At 42.5% G+C, this 18,384-nt stretch overlaps 1 protein-coding gene across 1 annotated transcript; it reads right to left on the bottom strand.

Annotated features, from left to right (window-relative positions):
* Positions 1-1,591: 1,591 nt before the first annotated feature.
* WEE1 (WEE1 G2 checkpoint kinase) lies at positions 1,592-17,544 on the bottom strand. The gene is made up of 11 exons (XM_014844193.3): positions 16,704-17,544; positions 15,098-15,303; positions 14,534-14,597; positions 13,926-14,098; positions 13,056-13,177; positions 8,961-9,107; positions 5,781-5,876; positions 5,605-5,690; positions 4,322-4,492; positions 4,090-4,235; positions 1,592-2,922 (listed from the first exon to the last, which is right to left on the bottom strand). Exons 1-11 carry the CDS (start codon positions 17,277-17,279, stop codon positions 2,769-2,771), a joined length of 1,941 nt encoding a protein of 646 aa, XP_014699679.2. The 5' UTR covers positions 17,280-17,544; the 3' UTR covers positions 1,592-2,768.
* Between the last annotated feature and the right edge of the window lie 840 nt (positions 17,545-18,384).

Raw genomic sequence — 18,384 nt, 5'->3', positions numbered from 1 at the left:
TCAATTTGTAGTCAACTGCAATGTGTGATTCCTCCTACCCAACTGCATAGTCAATATTTAAAGTTTTTCTTCCTTACTAAATCAGCTTTCCAAAACAGTTTTATCAATGTTAAATATCTGTCTCAAACAATAACAGGCCTTTGCATTTTAATTTTCTGAAAAGTTCTTCAATGCTTCAATATTAGCACTTGTAGCTTCCTCCAATCTTGATGTTATGCTAGTAAGTTCTCATTCTGTTATAAAAACAAACAAAAACTGTTCAATGTGCAGTGCTCCCGTCTAATGGAATCCCTACCCCCAGCTTCCTCCACAGCAGGGGCCTAATGCAGGCCCTCCTTACTCTTACCGAGTTAGTACAATGGCTCTACCCCCAGCATCTTCCCAAGGTATCCAACTGGCCTTTGAGCCATCACTCTACCTTACACACTCCCTCCAACACAGCACTTACCACGTTTTATGTTTAATGGGTCTCCTCTATTTTATCCTGAGTCCCTAGTGGGCAAAGACTATTTCTTATTGGTCTTTTGTCTGCCAGTTGGCACACAGAAGGCACTCGACATACGTATCCTGTGTTGAATATGCGCCTAACTTTCATATCAGCTTTCAGACAGCTTAAGAATTCCCTCTTTGAAAACCAGAATTTTTCTACTTAATATTCTTAAACAATACGTGAAAAACTTACTGCCAATTTTGATGAAAAACACCAATTTTTTCTTTGAAGCCAGTGCACTAGAAAAATGCACCTTAATGACTTAGAGTGATCCTAAGAACACCAATTATCCTATTTTTATAGCTTTGCCTTCAGTGACTACTGGAATGTGAGTTACCTGCTCCAGCCTATGAAGCTTTTTAGGTTTTCCGTCAGCCACATCTATCAGCTTTTATGTCTAATTTACCTGTCTGCACCAATCCCTCTCACAACTCTAAATTGTGCTTTTCAATATGCCATAAGCTTAAAAGTTAAAATAATCAAGCTTGTTAGAAACATTTATAGCAGGAAGAAACAGACCCTAATCAAGAGAAACGATGCACCCATGATCAAGAAGCACAGGATCTTACATCCCTTTTCATCTGCTCAGAGGCCTTCACTGCTTACACTGGGGTGCTAATCTCCATTAGAAAAAGACGTCACATAGAATTAGCACTGTTTGTCACTTAAATTTGCACTCTCAATTCTTAAAATCTAGCCCACTTTAGTGAGTTAAAACCCTCCCCACTTTAAACTCTCTTCTGTGACTCAGTTCCAATTAGAAAGTTATGACTCACGGCTATTATATTAATAATCTAAAGCTATTTTAAACTACATTACACTACGTTTCTAGCAGATCAAATGCATAACATACAACGTGATGTGAAAATATTAAATATATATAATGATAAAAAACATTCAACTTGATGGGTAAACTTTTCTTAAATCCCTAAACGTAGCTAATGTGGACTAAAGCTCATCATTAAATAATTAATGTTTCATATTCTATAAAAAAATGTGCCCTTTGCTTTTAGTACTTTATATATATTACACTCTAATGTAGTGATAATGGAGATAAACCAGTAGAAAATAGGTGTGGTACAAAGATTTAGACAATGAAGGTGAGCTCAGAGTGACTTTTAATATGCCAATCAATGTTAATAAAACACAAGTCAAAGAGACAAGTGCAAACATGTTTTAAACCAAAATTAATAGGAAAACAAACAATAGACAAATTCTTTTCTTTTTTTTGCAGTATCTGTTAGCCAGTATTATTAGTCAAATGGCTAATCAGAGATAAAATGTATTTTGTGAAAAGCTTGGAATAGTCAGAAGTCATTCTGGCATTTCAAACAGCTATGTACAGTAACACCAAGATTAGTTTATATACACAGATGTTGAAGAGAAACCAGGCAAAACATTTAAAAACAGACTAATAATACAATCAAGTACAAAACTTGGGCAGAGGGAGGAAACATTTTAAAAAAGAGTCAGGGAAGGGCATTATCAGGAAAAATTACAAAACCGGTAAGAATTATACTACATTAATACAGCATTCCAAAGGGAACAAAGGGTGCATTTCTCCAATGCACTAGCTTCAAAGTTCAAAGAAAAAAAGGGCAGATAGCTGCTTTTCATCAAGAGCAGCAACATATTTCACATAATTGTTTTCAAAAGAAAGCCTATTAACAACGATGATTGTTTAATGCTACAATTTTACAGCAAAGACAAAACTAAAATAGCAGCAAATTCACAAGGCAATACTTCCACAGAATCATCATTCCATGGCTGATGCAGTGCCTACAAAGTGCTCCCAGTTGGATATACAAGTATAATTCACAATTAAAAAGAAGAAATATAAGATTGACACAGGTACACTGAAGGCTGAGTAGTACTGAGTCTCTTAGCATTTCCCTTTTCGAAGGGAGAATATGTTTGTAATAAAGCCCTTGAGTCCTGTTTACAGGTCACCACCATAGGGAAAGATACCTTTTACGACAACACAACAGCAAACTATAAGCAGCACACCACCACAGTGGTTAACCCTGGAAAGGCCGGTGTAACATCCAACAGTGACCGACATCCTAGAGAAGACAGACTGCTAAGACTAGACAAAGCCTGACATAGCACTGGTCACCATACAGCTTTCAACTGTAATTCACACATAGAAGTCCTGAAAGGTACTTCAGTAAAACTACTGACACCGATTGAGAAAGTAATTGCAAACAGGATTCTAGCAGTGATTTCAACCTAGCTTCCTCTGGTCACAGTTTTTTGGGGGAGGTGGGAAATGAGTAGTTCAGTATATGGTAAGGCTGACAGAGCGGTTCATTTTCTTTCCAATAAGTCGAGCTGTTCTATTACTCTGGGTGGTGGACCTGGTGGCCATCCGGTCAGTGAAGAGGGCTCTTTCCTCAGCTGCAGCTTTTGCCATCTGGGCTTTCTTGAGTTCTCTAAGAACATAAAAATACGAAACAAGACTTTTCACCTACTGTATTAATCTTAGGAAGGGATCTTAAGAGGCCAAACACAAACTATATTATCAGTTGGGAGATTTTTGCACGACGCAATTGAGGAAAGGAAAAATACAATATAAAACCAGCTTCTGCTCAAACAACTTAAATTTATGAAATGGCTTTATTTTGTTCAGAATTAAAATATCATATACACTTGGACACAAGTAATAAAGATGCTAGTAATGACTTTGGGTCTTAATAAAAAATAATTTCAAATAGAACTCTAATTCATACTGAGAAAATATCTTTACATAATAGAGATGAAAGAACAATTCTACTTCCTATTTGTATGAACTATGACTGCTATCAAACTAGTGGTTAAACATTTTAATATTTCAAGTCAGTTTTATTAGGTTAGAATCAAAGTGGTAGGAATAAAGCAAATGCGTTAGAATCATCATTCCAACCCGTTTTCTGAAAATGTCAAAGGTCATTCAGATCAAATAGAAGAATCATCTACTAAGCTAATCGACATTAATTTCATCCTTTCATAAAAATAAGTAGAATAGAATGTTTCAAGCACAACATTTCTGGTGAGAGTTAGGAGGGAGAAGACTGGTACTGGCTCACATAGCTTCTGCTATGATTTAGGGCTTGGGGATTTATCACCACTTACAAATATATGCTAGTCTTAAAATTTTTTAAGTTAATTTTAAAGTTCAGAAACAACACAAGGGCTGGCCTGGTGGTGCAGTGGTTAAGTGCACACGTTCTGCTTTGGCGGCCCAGGGTTCGCCGGTTCGGATCCTGGGTGCGGACATGGCACCGTTTGGCAAGCCATGCTGTGGTAGGCATCCCACATATAGAGTAGAGGAAGATGGGCATGGATGTTAGCTTATGGCCAGTCTTCCTCAGGAAAAAAAAAAGAGGAGGATTGGCAGCAGTTAGCTCAGGGCTAATCTTCCTCAAAAAAAAAAAAAAGAAAAGAAAAGAAACAACACCAATTTATAGATCACATACTAATTTAAGGCAGAAAGTCCCTAAACTAACTGTATAACATGCCAAACCACTATATCCTTCACCGACAGAAAGCCTAAATCATCTCTCATTAAAATTTGAGAATTAATCAGAAACTAAAAACAAAACAAAAAAACCTTCACTTACTTCTGCAAAAGTGAATTTTTGAACTTTTCAGCATTCAATTCTATTCGTAATTGTTCTGCACTCTTTCTAGAAGCAGAGAGCAATACTGAATGCTTTACCAGTGCCATTGCTGAAGGTCTTCTCTCTGGATCTGGATGAATCATAACCTTAACAAGAGAAGTAAAATTAAGGTAAAGATGTGATTTAATAAAATGAACAGTGTCAATAAAACACTTCATATATAAATGCTCACTTTTAACAACTCTGTAAATTCCTGGGAAAGCACTTGTGGAATCCGAGGTAATCTACCCTGTCTGATTTCATGCCATTCGTCTCCATTTCTGGGAAGAGGTTCAGCACCAGCTGCACACACCACTGTGAGGGCAAGGGCAAAAATATCTGCTTTTGGTAGATGGGTATAGTTCTGTAAAATTAAAAAAAAATTTTTAAGGGAATAAAAAAGTGGTCAAAATAAAGTCAAGATTACATCTTGATAATTTAGGTAAGAAACAGGACTAAATTAAAATGTCCAATGCCATATATAACCTATTCAGAGAGCAAGCTAAATTTGGGGAAATTCTTTTTTTTTCCCTTCCCAAAGCCCCAGGGCATGGTTGCATATCCTAGTTGTTAAGTCTTTCTAGTTCTTTCATGTGAGCCATGGCCACAGCACAGCAACTGACAGATGGGTGGTGTGGTTCCATGACCGGGAAATGAGCCCAGGCCGCTGAAGCAGTGAGAGCACCAGACTTTAACCACTAGGCCACCAGGGCTGGCTTGGGAGATGTTTCTTAAGTTATAAAGTAATACACACTCCGAGGTGGGGAGAGTGGTAAATACATTTCTAAAGGTAAATGCTTCCTCTTCCTCACTAGCCCAATTCAACTGCCAGAAGAAACTCCTATCCCTGCAGGGGAATTCATATGAAAACAGAAAACATACACACGTTGACGAGTTACAAACACGCATATACACGCAAGACACAAATAAACATATAAAAAGGAAAAAGGGGTCATACAATCGATTTGTTCTACTTGTTCTAATTTCATTCAAAACTCTGAAGGAGGAATATTTCGTCACACTCTTTTTGAAATGGTATAATTAACTATGTGCCCTTTACTTAATCATTCCCTTATTGCTAAATACTTATTTACATTGTTCTCAATTTGTTTGCATGTGAATATTTCTGTATAAGAGACTCCTGGAAATGGAAATTCTGGGTCAAAGGGTACACGATTTTAAAATGTTGATGGATACCAACAGTTTGCTCTCCAAAAAGGCTGTGCCATTTTACAGTTCCACCAGCAGTGTACAGGGCTTCTCCTTTACCACGACATCACCCCTGCTGAGTATTAGAAATCCTTGCCTTCACTGACTTTTACTAGAGTGAATACCCCCAGCTGATGGTTTGGACTTCCTATTTTGTCTTACCATTCCACTAGTTACCAGCTTAAAATTTTAATGTCAGCATTTATACTCTTCTACCAACTGATAAGTGTGACAAAGCAAAGAGCATTATTAAAGGAGAAACACTACCTCCTGCAAAACTTCATTTGCAAGAAAACGGCTATCACCTTCTTCAACTTGTGGACTAGAGATCCTTGTTACATGCCCGAGATCACCTACAAGTATTGGAAAAGTAATCAAGAGTTAAAACAAAACAGCCTCTCTCTCTCTTTTAAGGTAATAGCCTGGTTATCTTTCTGTCTTACCTATTTTAAACATAACTTTGTTGGACGCCCAGTCATCTTCATCTCCTTCTTCAGAGGCAGCATTTGGGATTGAGGTTCGAGATATGAAGATATTGCCTGTCAAACAGTTATTTACGTAAGTCACGCTAACAATTAATACTATAACCAAAGGTCACAAACAAGGACATACATCAGAATCATCCAGAATACTTTTTTCAATACGTAGAGTATTATATGTTCTACCCCAAACCAAATGAAAATAAGAATCTCAGGGGATAGGAACTGGGGCTGTATTTTCCAGGAATATATTTTCTGGCCTACCACTGGTCCTTGAACACATGGAAACCACTGCATTCGATGCCTGTCATCTACACATTGATATTCAGCAGTTTTAATTACTTAGAAACAACACAAAAGGCAATAATGTACCAGTTGTGATGCTGCCAGAGCACAAATTTTAACCTAACGCTACACAGCTGGTGTGAGAAGAGTGAGTCACAGAGCTATTGAGTTTGGCCGACCATACAGCACCCACACCCCAGTGTGGCTTTGTGGTTCACTTTTCCACTGCACACCCACTTTCTTTCTTCAAATTCAGGGATGCTCGTGATTAACATAAGTTTCAGTGGCAGATTTCACTTCAGTAGTTTTATTAGTATAGTAGTGAACTTAAAAATGGTACAATCCCTGCAGTCATTTTCCAGTTTTGCTTTATTCATAGGACCATTTATTTTATGGTGGTATTTGTAAATTTGAAACCTTTAAACTTGACATGCTTTAATATTTTCAACTCTTGTGCTTGTAATATGAGAGACTACTATGTTTGTCTGACCATACAAGGTATGGATGAGTACAGGCAAACTTTACTAATTTACATTTACTGCCATCAGTCCAAATATATATATTTTTTGAAAATAAAAATTTTAGTGAGCTGTTAATTCTTCACATAATCCACAGAATTAAAATAAGTTGTGTAAAATGACTTGAATTCTCCTGAATCACACACATTTCCATCGATTAAAAAAAAAACCTAATTAAATTCAACTTAAAAACACCTAGTTTAAGGGCCGGCCCCATGACCTAGTGGTTAAGTTCGGGCACTCTACGGTGTGGACCTATACCACTTGTCAGTGGCCATGCTGTGGCGGTGACCCATATACAAGATAGAGGAAGACTGGCACAGATGTTAGTTCAGGATGAATCTTCCTCAAGCAAAAAGGAAAAAAAAAACAAACCTAGCCTAAAATGAAATGTTTAACTTGAATCCATCAGCCTTTTAGTTATAACTTTGAATTTATAGGAAATATAGGGGAAAAAGGAATAAGCTAAATGATGCAAGGAAGCAACAAGTCAAATCCAGAAGAAAGGACATCTTGCAAGACAAGGACTGTATTATTATTATTTTCTAAAAGTAGGGGAAGAGTGGGGGCCAGCCCCGTGGACCAGTGGTTAAGTTCGTGTGTTCTGCTTTGGCAGCCCACGGTCTCGCCGGTTCGGATTCTGGGCCAGACACGGCACTGCTCATCGAGCCATGCTGAGGTGACATCCCACATGCCACAACTAGAAGGACCCACAATTAAAAAAAGTACACAACTATGTACTGGGGGGCTTTGGGGAGAAAAAGGAAAAATAAAATCTTAAAAAAAAAAAGAAAAGTAGGGGAAGAGTAAAACCTAATAAAGGAAAATGGATATAACCAGATCTAACAGATGGTTCTGAAATGGATACTAGTTTGGACAAATCAACTGTTAATGACTTGGGTCAACTGGGAAAAATTTTAATATGATCTGGATATTAGATGAGATAAATATTTACTGAAACGGAAAAATAGAGATAGTTGACTTTAAAAAAAGTTATAAAACAGTATGTACACTATGGTATTATTTTGATAAAATGAGAGGGATATGCACTAATATCATTGTAGGATTCACTTGCATCCTTTTTTTTTTCCTTTTTTAAAGATTTTATTTTTCCTTTTTTTCCCCAAAGCCCCCTGGTACACAGTTGTGGGTCCTTCTAGTTGTGGCATGTGGGACGCCACCTCAGCATGGCTTGATGAGCAGCGCCATGTCCGCGCCCAGGATCCGAACTGGTGAAACCCTGGGCCACCCAAGTAGAGTGTGCAAACTTAACCACTCAGCCACCAGGCAGGCCCCTGCATGCAAGATGATCATAACGCATGTGCCATTTTGTTTTCTGAATAAAGTAACATCTTCATGGTATTTTATAGGCTAGAAATACCACCATGTTTGCATAGCAACTGAAGTTTTCAAAGGATTGTCTCATCTCAATTTATTCTAGTAACTTGTTAGCAGCACTGACATTATTTTATAACTGTAGTTCCAAAGGTTAATAGAGGAGTGGGATTTAATTTTTCTTTTAGTCAGACGTGTATATTTTTAAATACTTTTACAATGTACTTACTACTGCTTCTGTAATAAAATTGTGTTGTAATTTAAGCTAAAATTATGTAGGCCTACACCTTGATTAGAATCACTGCTCCTTCAGTTTGAAATCTCATAAGCCTTTGAAAGAATACTTTCAGGTTGTTCTGAGTCATAGTATAGTCAGTCTACTGGAGCCACTTATATATAAAAATCAATCAATTTTTTTCAGCTGAAAAATGATCTAACAGTAAAGAGAAAAAACAAAACCACTATATTTCTATACTCTCCAGCCCTGATTCACCTGCAACCTTTTCATGCAGTTATAATCATAATACATGTGTCATTTTGTTTTCTGAGTCATATAGTAACAATTTTACTATTTCTTTTACAGACTAGAAAGACCACAATGTTTGTACAGCAATCAAGTTTTCAAAACTTTCACGTTTCTCATTTTATGCTAATAACCCTATTAGCAGCACCAGCATTCATTTATAATTATGGTTCTACAGACTAGTAGAAGAGAAGGGCTTTAAATACAGGTTCTCAGTCTCCCCATCACAGTCCCACTTGGAGACTGTGGTTCCCATAAGCTGCAGCAAATTTTTCCCAACTTTTAATAATAATGAGTTTATCTCCTCAAATCTTTCAGGGCAGCAAGAGAAGAGGTAAATGGGAATCATTAAAAAATACTAAGTGGGTCAAAGGTCTCTTAAAACTAACACAGAAAAAACATAGTAAAATGTTTACGTTTTCATGAAGTAATTTATTCTCTATAACTCTAAGGAACACAGGTCAGAGTCTCTATAATACTTACTAGGCTTTATATCCATGTGAACCAAAGACATTGAATGAATATACCTCAAGCCCCGGCCAACTTGCAAAAGGAGATCCTTCAAATCCACTTCTGTAAAGTAACTCATGCGTCTGTAGTTTTCACTTATGGCATCAGCTAAACTTCCACCTAACAAACAAGGGGAAAATCAGCACTTTATTCTTTCTGATATATTCTTATTTTTCTCCCTTCCATCTTTACTGAATGACCACAGACTCAACCAAGAAAGTGACATTTTATAGGACCTATTCCCTTCGAACTGCTTGTGAAATCAAAATTTTATTTATTCTTTCAATAGGTAATACCTACACATGGTACAAAATGTAAAGTCTCTGTCTCATTCATATACCCCAGAAACCCAGCTGGTGCTCTTTCCCAAAGTAAACCACTGTTACCAGTTTCTTATGTATTCTTTTCAACAAATGCTAACATATTTTACACAAATGATAACATATTTTCATTATCGTGAAGATTGTTCTTTACCAATATATAAATATTACCCCTTCCTTATGTCTCCACAGAATTCCATTGTATAACTGAATGATAACGAATTCACCAGTCCTCTAGTTGATGGATGTTTTAAAATAATTTCCAAGCCTCTGCTATATATATTGGTCATTTCACACATATTTAGAACATCTACTAGAAACAAACTGTTGGACCAAAGGGTATGTACAATGTAATCTATACAGGCATAGAGTGTGTGTGTGTGTGTAATACTATTACATATAGAATACATTTCTGTGGCTGAGAGGGCCATTTCTCTGTTTATCCTTCTGCAAAAGGGCTTATGGTTGGTATTCACACCGTCAGTGCCAAAACTTAATTGCCTCTGAAAGTTTACATAAAAGAAATCACAACACAGTCAGTTTCTGATTTCAAAATGGCTAGCACCTAAACTCTGCTAGCACGTGCCCATGGGGATCTGGGGCTTTGGGAGACAATCCTAGGGTGGCTCCACATGCACACACACACTGTCCCCCAGAGAAAAGTCTGTACTTACTTATACTCCCATCATTAGTATATAAGAACACCTGTTTTCCCACACCCTTGACAACAGTCTATAAATTTTATAGTTAAATCTTGGTATGGTTTTAATTTATACTACTCTTACTATCAACGAGAACATAACATGCTTTTATAGAACCAGTCAAACCAATCAGCTAATTTGTTTATACTTTTTGTGTGTGTGTGAGAGGAAGATTGTCGCTGAGCTAACATCTATGCCAGTCTTCCTCTATTTTATGTGGGATGTCACCACAGCATGGCTTGATGAGTGATGCTAGGTCCGTGCCCTGGATCCAAACCTGTGAACCCTGGGCTACTGAAGTGGAGCACATGAACTTAACCACTATGCCACCAGGCTGGCCCCTATTCATACTCTTAAAAACTTTATAAGTTTCATTAAAACCTTTATAAGTTTGTATTTTATCTCAGAGGAAATGAGGTGTTGTGTAACAAAAAAGCCCATTTCTGTTTAGAGCTTAGTTAGGAATAATAAAATCAGAGCCAGGGTAATAAAATCAGGAAGGCAAATGGTATGTTAGTCAGGAAAAGAGGTCCTGCAACTCGAACGAGACTGAATAACAAAATGTCAAATGTGGTTTAAAAAATAAAAAGCAATCACACACCTGGATATCTTAGGCTTAAGTATGTTCTCCATACTTAACTTGTACAAATCTTGAACTTCGAGAAAAAGAGGGCTCTAGAAGAGAGCAGGTCAGTAAGCCTGTCAGACAGGCGGGCTTGAAGTCCTAGATCAAGTGTAATAAGAAAGAACACAGCTGCTTTTTAGTGGGTCTAGCAACCACAGCTGGGCCCGTTCCTTCCATCTCATTGCTGAAAGGCCAAGAGGGGTGAGAAGAGCAAAACACTCATCTATCTGGTATTTCAGGTTCTCTTCCCATACCCATTCGCATTTTCCTACACTTGCTTATCAAGGGTAGAAATTTCTGCCTATCACCAAACCAAGACAAAAGGCTTAAAATGCAAATGACTGTTTGAGATAACAAGGAAACTCAGTCTCAATAAAGGCTATCAGTTAATCAACACTTACAAATGAAAACAGAATCGTTTGTCTCCGGAACTGCAAAACTTCCGAAAGGACCTGAAGATCAAGCCTATTTTTAGGACATTCGAAGCTTTACGTGAGGGCTGGACTGTGACCAAGTGGTTAAGTCACTTTGCCTGGGCTGTGGGTTCATGGTTCAGATCCTGGACGTGGGCGTGGACCTAGACACAGCTTGTTAGGTCATGCTGTGGTGGCACCCCACATAGAACTAGAATGACCTACAACTAGGATATACAACTATGTACTTGGGATTTGGGGAGGGGAAAAAAAAAAGGAAGATTGGTAACAAAACGTCAGAGCCAATCTTCCTCAGCAAAAAAGCAAAAAGCTTTATGTGGAGAGAAGAATAGTGGAAAAGGGAAATAAAAGATAAAAGAAGAGCTCACAAATCTATCTAGATAGCCTTATTTTCTTTCATCTAAGCAGAATAAACAGCCATACAAGAGGCAGCCCTGTTTCAGGTAGGTCTATTTATTTTTTAAAGATCTATATCCTTTAAGTGTTGTATACTGCTAAAAAATAGTAAGCTGTCTCAAAAGATTATTTTATAATCTAATTTTATTACAGGACAAGGTCTTCGTAATCTGAGAGGGTGGCAAGACCACTCAGTCCTCCCCACGCCCCCAGGCCCAAGAGTTTTCTCAAAATCATCGGAATTACAAAACCAGGTATTTGGTAGGTTGTCACAAATTTGTGATCCCTGGACTGCTATTTGAAATTCTTGTTAAGAGAACCAGCCACATCCACAAGGCAAGAGAGAGAAGGAAACTAAAGGGAGATGGCGCCTAGCTAAAATGCAGTGGAGAAGACATTATGGTCAAGTTGTACTATATTAAATACAGTAACTGAAAAATGAAGGTTAAGAAACAGAATAATACACAAGGCCAAAGGAGACAGCCACGTAAATATTTTGATAGCATGAATAGAAACTTATCAAGAGGTGTGTGAAACAAACTAGCAGCAATGCTGTATACCAAGCACTTATGTTCTTTCAAGTATAGAGAATAAATTGACAACTCAGTGAGAAGTCAGATGTGAGAAATGGGTCTTTTACTTTTGTTTTACTCATTATTTTTAAATACAGAAAACCTAAATCCACTATTTATATGACTTATTTATTCAAAAGCTGTGTGATGGCTGGTCATATTTAAAGAAAAAATAATGAGAAACAATAAATACCATCTTTAATATCTCAAGTGTTCCCTAAATTCTAAATTCTCTAATATTCATAGAAGATATACAAAAATCAAAATCTGTTATATATAAATATTTGAGTATTTAATAACAAGTCTCTAAGAACTGCAATTGAGATCAGGATTTCAGTAAAAGTTTAACAAAAAAGGAGGGACTCCAGTGGGTCCTTAAAGGACTTGCTGAAACTGAAAGCTATCCAGAGGTCCAAAGTTGAACCTCTATACATGCTTGCTTGGGGGGAAAGGAGGGAGAGAGGACAGCTAGAGAACTAAAAGAGCATAACTTACTTGACCGAAGTCTTAGTGGATTCCACTGGTAAACTAGGTTGGATAGACAGGAGTTGGGGCAAGATTATAGAATGCCTGAATTCAGATCAATGGAGAGCCACTGTCATTTTATGAGTAACCAACATCAGTTTTAGCATCACATAAAAGGAAAGGGAAAGGGAAGGCTAGACGCAGGAAGCCTGTGTTACCTACTATACCCCACGCACGCTGTGGTAGGTGCTAGCGATACCAAAATATGTATGGCAAGGCCACTGTCCTCTCAAGAAGATCAGTTTAATTTAAGGGACAGGCACATAAATAATATGCACAGTTCTACTACCGAGGTAGAAGGGACAAGGTTTTCACAATCTTAACTTCCAGGTAGGCACTACTTGCACTTGAAATTCATATTAGGCTTCTGATCTTTGAATTTACGAGAGATAAAAGAGAGAGAAGTAAAGCAAGACTTTAGAAAAAAATAAAAACTTCCTCGGTATTCATTTTCTTGGTCTCATAAGTTTACAAGGGAACCACTACATCACTCACCATTACAATATTCATTCTGTATAAGCATGTGATCATCTTCTGCCCATGCGGAGAAATATCGAACTACATGAGAATGCTGTCCAAGTACTGCATGAGCATAGACTTCCCTCAAAGCGTTCTGCCTAGGAGAAATTTGAGATTAACAGAATGGTAAATCATTTTTATTCAAGCCCAAAGTGAATTACTTTATCTGAAACTTCATAAAAGAAACTTAACTATCATTATGCTGAAGAACAATTTACTTAAGAGTGAGGGGATTAAGAGTCTCTAACCAGAGTTTTCCAAAGCTTTCCATTAAAGAAGAATGTTAGTTAGAAAGAAGGAACCTTGCTGGCCCTAGGACTCAGGAAAGATGAAACTCTCATTTTACTGTGAATTCATGGATGCTACTAGAAATAAGAAATTTAAGTTAGACTCCAAAATCAGACTACTTATATTATTTTACCAAGTCCATAAGGACTAATGGTACAAAACGAAAAGGATCTGATTAAATTATTATAACTTCTCAAAAATTAAAGGATTAGGGGCCAGCCCGGTGGCGCAGCAGTTAAGTGTGCACGTTCTGCTTTGGCAGCCCGGGAATCCCCGGTTTGGATTCTGGGTGCAGACATGGCACGGCTTGTCAAGCCATGCTGTGGCAGGCATCCCACATATACAGTAGAGGAAGATGGGTACAGATGTTAGCTCAGGGCCAGTCTTTCTCAGCAAAAAGAGGAGGATTGGCAGCAGATGTTAGCTCAGGGCTAATCTTCCTCAAAAAAAAAAACAGATTAAAGAATTAATTAAATTCAGTACTTGATCATCTAAAACCCTAATGTTTTCAACACCACAGGGAACAAAAGAGCAAAAGACAAAATTTTTAATACATACTCATCAACAGAGCCAGCCAATGGCTTTTTGGATCGCTTAATGGCATAAATGCATCCATCCAGCCTCTTCACGCACTTAAACACAGAACCAAACTCTCCAGAGCCGATCTTCTCTAGCTCATGAAATTCCGTTGTGTACCGTGACTTCATATTGCTTTCAGTAATTGTAATTCTCTGTAATAAAAAGTGTATCCATATACATAATACAAAGATATGAAAAAGATTTTTCGGGGGGTGGCCCCGTGGCCGAGTGGTTAAGTTCGCACGCTCCGCTGCAGGCGGCCCAGTGTTTCGTTGGTTCGAATCCTGGGCGCGGACATGGCACTGCTCATCATACCACGCTGAGGCAGCATCCCACATGCCACAACTAGAAGGACCCACAACGAAGAATATACAACTATGTACTGGGGGGCTTTGGGGAGAAAAGGAAAAAAAGTAAAATCTTTAAAAAAAAAAAAGAAAAAGACTTTTCAGTATGGTGATAGCATAATGTGTAAAATTTAAGAATCTTATGTTTTAATGTTTACTTAACATGTACATATGATAACTTGTTAAGAAGTAGAAAATCAAATTTCAGAAACAATAACAAGAAAAGAAAAAGCTATTTACCTTAGCAGGTCTTGTTTCATCTTCAAACTCATAATCACTGGCTTCCATGTCTTCACCACAAGAACTGAAAAATATTATGTATTTTTCTGTTAACATATCTGACAGATACATCAACTAGAGATTCAAAACTTTACCTGACAGGTGAACAGAGAAATGGAATTTTAATGAATAAACACAGAAAAGAAAGCATTTAATTGTGTAATCACAAGATAGACCTCAGGATGAAAATGATGTCCCTGCAGAGATACGCTCATTAACCGGAAGCCACCACCACACATACCAAAATTAAAGCCTTTCTAAGTCAACTTTCTCTGTGTGCCTCACTTTCGACACCAGCAGACCGCCTACAAGCCACCTAGGCCTTTGAGTCCTTCCTTTCTCACATCACTCCTTTCCACAGCTGATTACTTCCCTTTTCTCTGTCCTGAGCATTAGGTGCTAGTAACAGGGAAAAATTTCAGAGCATAAACTTCCAGTCATTCGGTTGAAATTAGATTTTGCTAAGTATACCAAAGCAATCTCCGCTGGTTGGAGAGCTAAACTGTTGACTAATAAACAACTTACTCATTCCAGTATGTTCTCTTTCTTCCACGACACTGTCCTGAAGAATGAAACAACACAGAATCTGGAGTAAAAGGATTTATGTTCACTTGAGGCGTCTGTCGCATGTCCAATTCCCTCTTTCCTGATTTTTCTGTATCCATGAATAGAGAACCACTTCGGAGTTTAACAGAGCTCGAATCGATTCCTCGAGCTTTGGAGAGCAAACTCTAGGAGGGGAAAAATAAAATTTTTAGGATCCAAAAAAATTTAGCCTCCTCAACACAACCTTCATCACAAGACTGTTTATATTTCAAGCAAAACAAACAGTGGTTAACTGAGCAGTTTGAAGATGGATCTTTTCTGAAAAAGACGGCCAAGTAAAACAGGTCTCTAACCCTAACAAAAGTATGAATGAGACTAAAACTAAGTTCATTCCAGGGGCTACAAGTGAACAAACCTCCTCAATCCATCTCCAGACAGAAAGCAGTCAGGGAGTCCCACAAAAGCTCCCCTCCCCCCTTCTAAACGGGACTTACAAAGCCACCTCCGCCGACTCCTCCCCTCACTTCCAGAGGGATCTCGCCCGGGGCAAGCCGGCTAATAAACTGCAGCGCTCAAAGCGCCCGACTTCCCGAGGTTTATGACTAACGGTACTGAAACTGACTCACTGAAAAAGGTACGTTTTCCATAGCAATCTTACAAATGCGATACCTATCTTAATTTCGGGAAGCGTCCGTTTTAACCTCGGCTGTTACTTCTCAAGTTCTAGAAGTGCTCATCGGCATACTCAGCACCCCTTCAACAAACAGGCGCTGAATACCTAATTCTCTAAGATCCATCACCAACAGGATGAAAGTGTAAGGGTCCGAGCAACCAGCCCAGTGCTGGGTTTTAAGACGTGGACGTTCCTAATCATTACACTTGAGCTGACCAGACTTGGGCGCTGCAAACCCAAGGGTGTAACCAAACGCTCACCCAATAAATACTACCTCCCCGAAGGGGCCTAAACGCTACCCCGGATTATTTACTAGTCTTTAGAAGACTGTAAACGCCCGGAAGGCCAGCCTCTTCTCCCATGTCGAAGCGCAGCGTCCCTCCATACCTCAAACCTTCCCCCCAAAGACCACATGACACGAAACGATAAGCGCAGGAAATTTTTTGGTAACCGAACTCCCGGGCGCGCCGCCCAAATTACAGGACCGATCACTGCGTTTAAAAGGCACCAGATGGCTGCGGCGCCCGGGAGTGTCGGGTGGCCGGGCCAGCGCCCCCGCAGCATCCTTCCCAACCACCCTCTCGGGGCCACCCTCCGGGCTGACACGCTCGGGGCGGCCCCGGCTCGGCGGGCGGTAAAGCGCCGGCCCCCTGGCCCGCGCCGATCGGCCCCTTTGAAAGATGAAGCAGTTCCAGGCGAGGCCCATTGTTCAGTTACACAATCTTAACGGCCAACTTCTGGGCAGGGCCAGAGAGAGGGGCTGCCAACTTTCTCGGTGGCGGAGCGGGCGGGCGAGCGGGGGCGCGGCCGGGCGGTTATGTAAGCGAACGCGGGCAGCGCCGCGCTCGGCTCCCGGCGCCGCGGCCCTTTTAAAAGGCCGGCGGGGCGCGGGCGGGGGCGCCGCGGCCTCACCTTCGGGGTGTGCGGCGTGTCGAAGAGGCGCAGCTTGCGGAAGGTCTTGTGCGGCGGGGTGCCCGGCTGGTCCGGCAGCGGCGAGCAGGGGCCCTCGGCCGCCCCGCGCGCCCCGTAGCCGCGCGGGGACGCGTCCCCCGGGCCGCCGCAGCGCACCGGCGAGAAGCAGCTGGCGAGGAAATAGGCGGCCGCCGGCGACTTGACCGGCGACGACGAGCCGAAGCCCTCCTCCTCCCACGAGTCGCCCTCGGCCCCGCCGCCCGCCGCGTCCGCGCCCGGGCAGGCGCCGCGCAGCAGCATGTCCTCCTCCAGCTCCCCGGGGCTGCCGGGGGCCGGGCCGGGCGAGCGGCGGCGCTCGGGCCCGGGTTCCGTGGGGCTCTGCGCGGGCGGCAGCGGCGAGTCGGGCTCCTGAAAGGCCGAGTCCTCCCCGGTGCTGTGGCCGCTGCCCTCCTCCTCCTCTTCCTCCTCCTCCTCCTCACAGTCGCTGCAGGGCGAGAAGATGAGCTTCTGCCGCAGGCTGCAGGAGGCCGCGGCGCGGCGGGGCGGCGGCGGCTGCTGCCGGCTCAGGAAGCTCATCGTGCCCCTGGGGCCGGGGCGGACGACCGGGGAGCCGGGGCCCGCGGAGTCCAGGGCTCGGCCGGCCCAGGGGGCGGGCCCGCCACGTGCGACTGGGCGCGCCTAGCAGCGGCGGCGGCGGCGACACTGCGCGGCGGCGGGCTGAGCTCCGGGACGCTCGGGGCGGCGGCGCGGACGGTCCGGCAGAGGCGGGGCGGCCCGGGCGCCGAGGCTGGGCTCTCCGCAGGTCCAGCCGCAGGTTCGGGCTCCGCGGCTTCCCGCGACCGTTAACCACGTGAGCGCCCGGCCCACCAATCCCCGCCCAGCCCCGGGTTTGAAAAAACAGGAGGGCGCGACGTAGCCCGCGGGGGAGGGAGCAGCTACGCGATTTTGGCGGGAACCCGCCGGCTCCGCCCCCCTGGCCGCGCGGGGCCAGGCCTAGGCGGGCGCGGCGCCGCGGGCCTATGAGCGAGCGGGACGGCCGGGAGCCGGGCCGGCGCCGCCCGGACGGGGCCGGGCTGGGGAGCCGAGGCGGCCCTCGGGGAGGGGCGAGGGGAGCCGGGCTCCATCAGGCCGAGCGGAACGCCGCCCTAGACGGGGCCTCCTCGCCACCCCCCTGCCGCTCCGGGTCCACTAGCGGGACTGACGGCCGGGAGCGCCTCGGGGGCTCGGCGAGTGGGGACGGCCCTGGACCTCGGGCGCTGCCCCCGGAGGCCAGCCTCATGTCCCGCGTCTCTTCGGCGCCAGCCCCAGGCCCGTCGTGGGCGTGGCTGTGGCCAGTCACGTTCCTGGGTCGCCGTCGGAGCCCAGCAGGGTGACTCGGGCCTCCGGGCCTTTCCAAACTGGCAGCCGATTGCTTAGTCCCCACACGGAAATCAGCGAGAAGGCGGGCCACGCATTCTCGAGGCGAGGACACCGGCCGTGGGGCGGCCTCTGAGCCTCAGTTTCCCTCCGGGGGGATGTTAGGGTCCGGTGTGTCTGCAGCGAGGTGAGCTCCCCGGGCCCTGGTCCCCTCCGCAGTCCACGCGAGACTTGTCCCCGAGAAATAGAAACAGCACTGCCGTGGGCCCAGCACAAAAGCGAGCGCCCGCCGCGCGGCCACCCTGTTTGTGTTTGTTTGCCCGCA

The sequence above is a fragment of the Equus asinus genome, chromosome 20, assembly GCF_041296235.1.
Source record: "Equus asinus isolate D_3611 breed Donkey chromosome 20, EquAss-T2T_v2, whole genome shotgun sequence".
NCBI lineage: Eukaryota > Metazoa > Chordata > Mammalia > Perissodactyla > Equidae > Equus > Equus asinus.
This window is presented reverse-complemented; position numbering and strand designations above follow the sequence as displayed.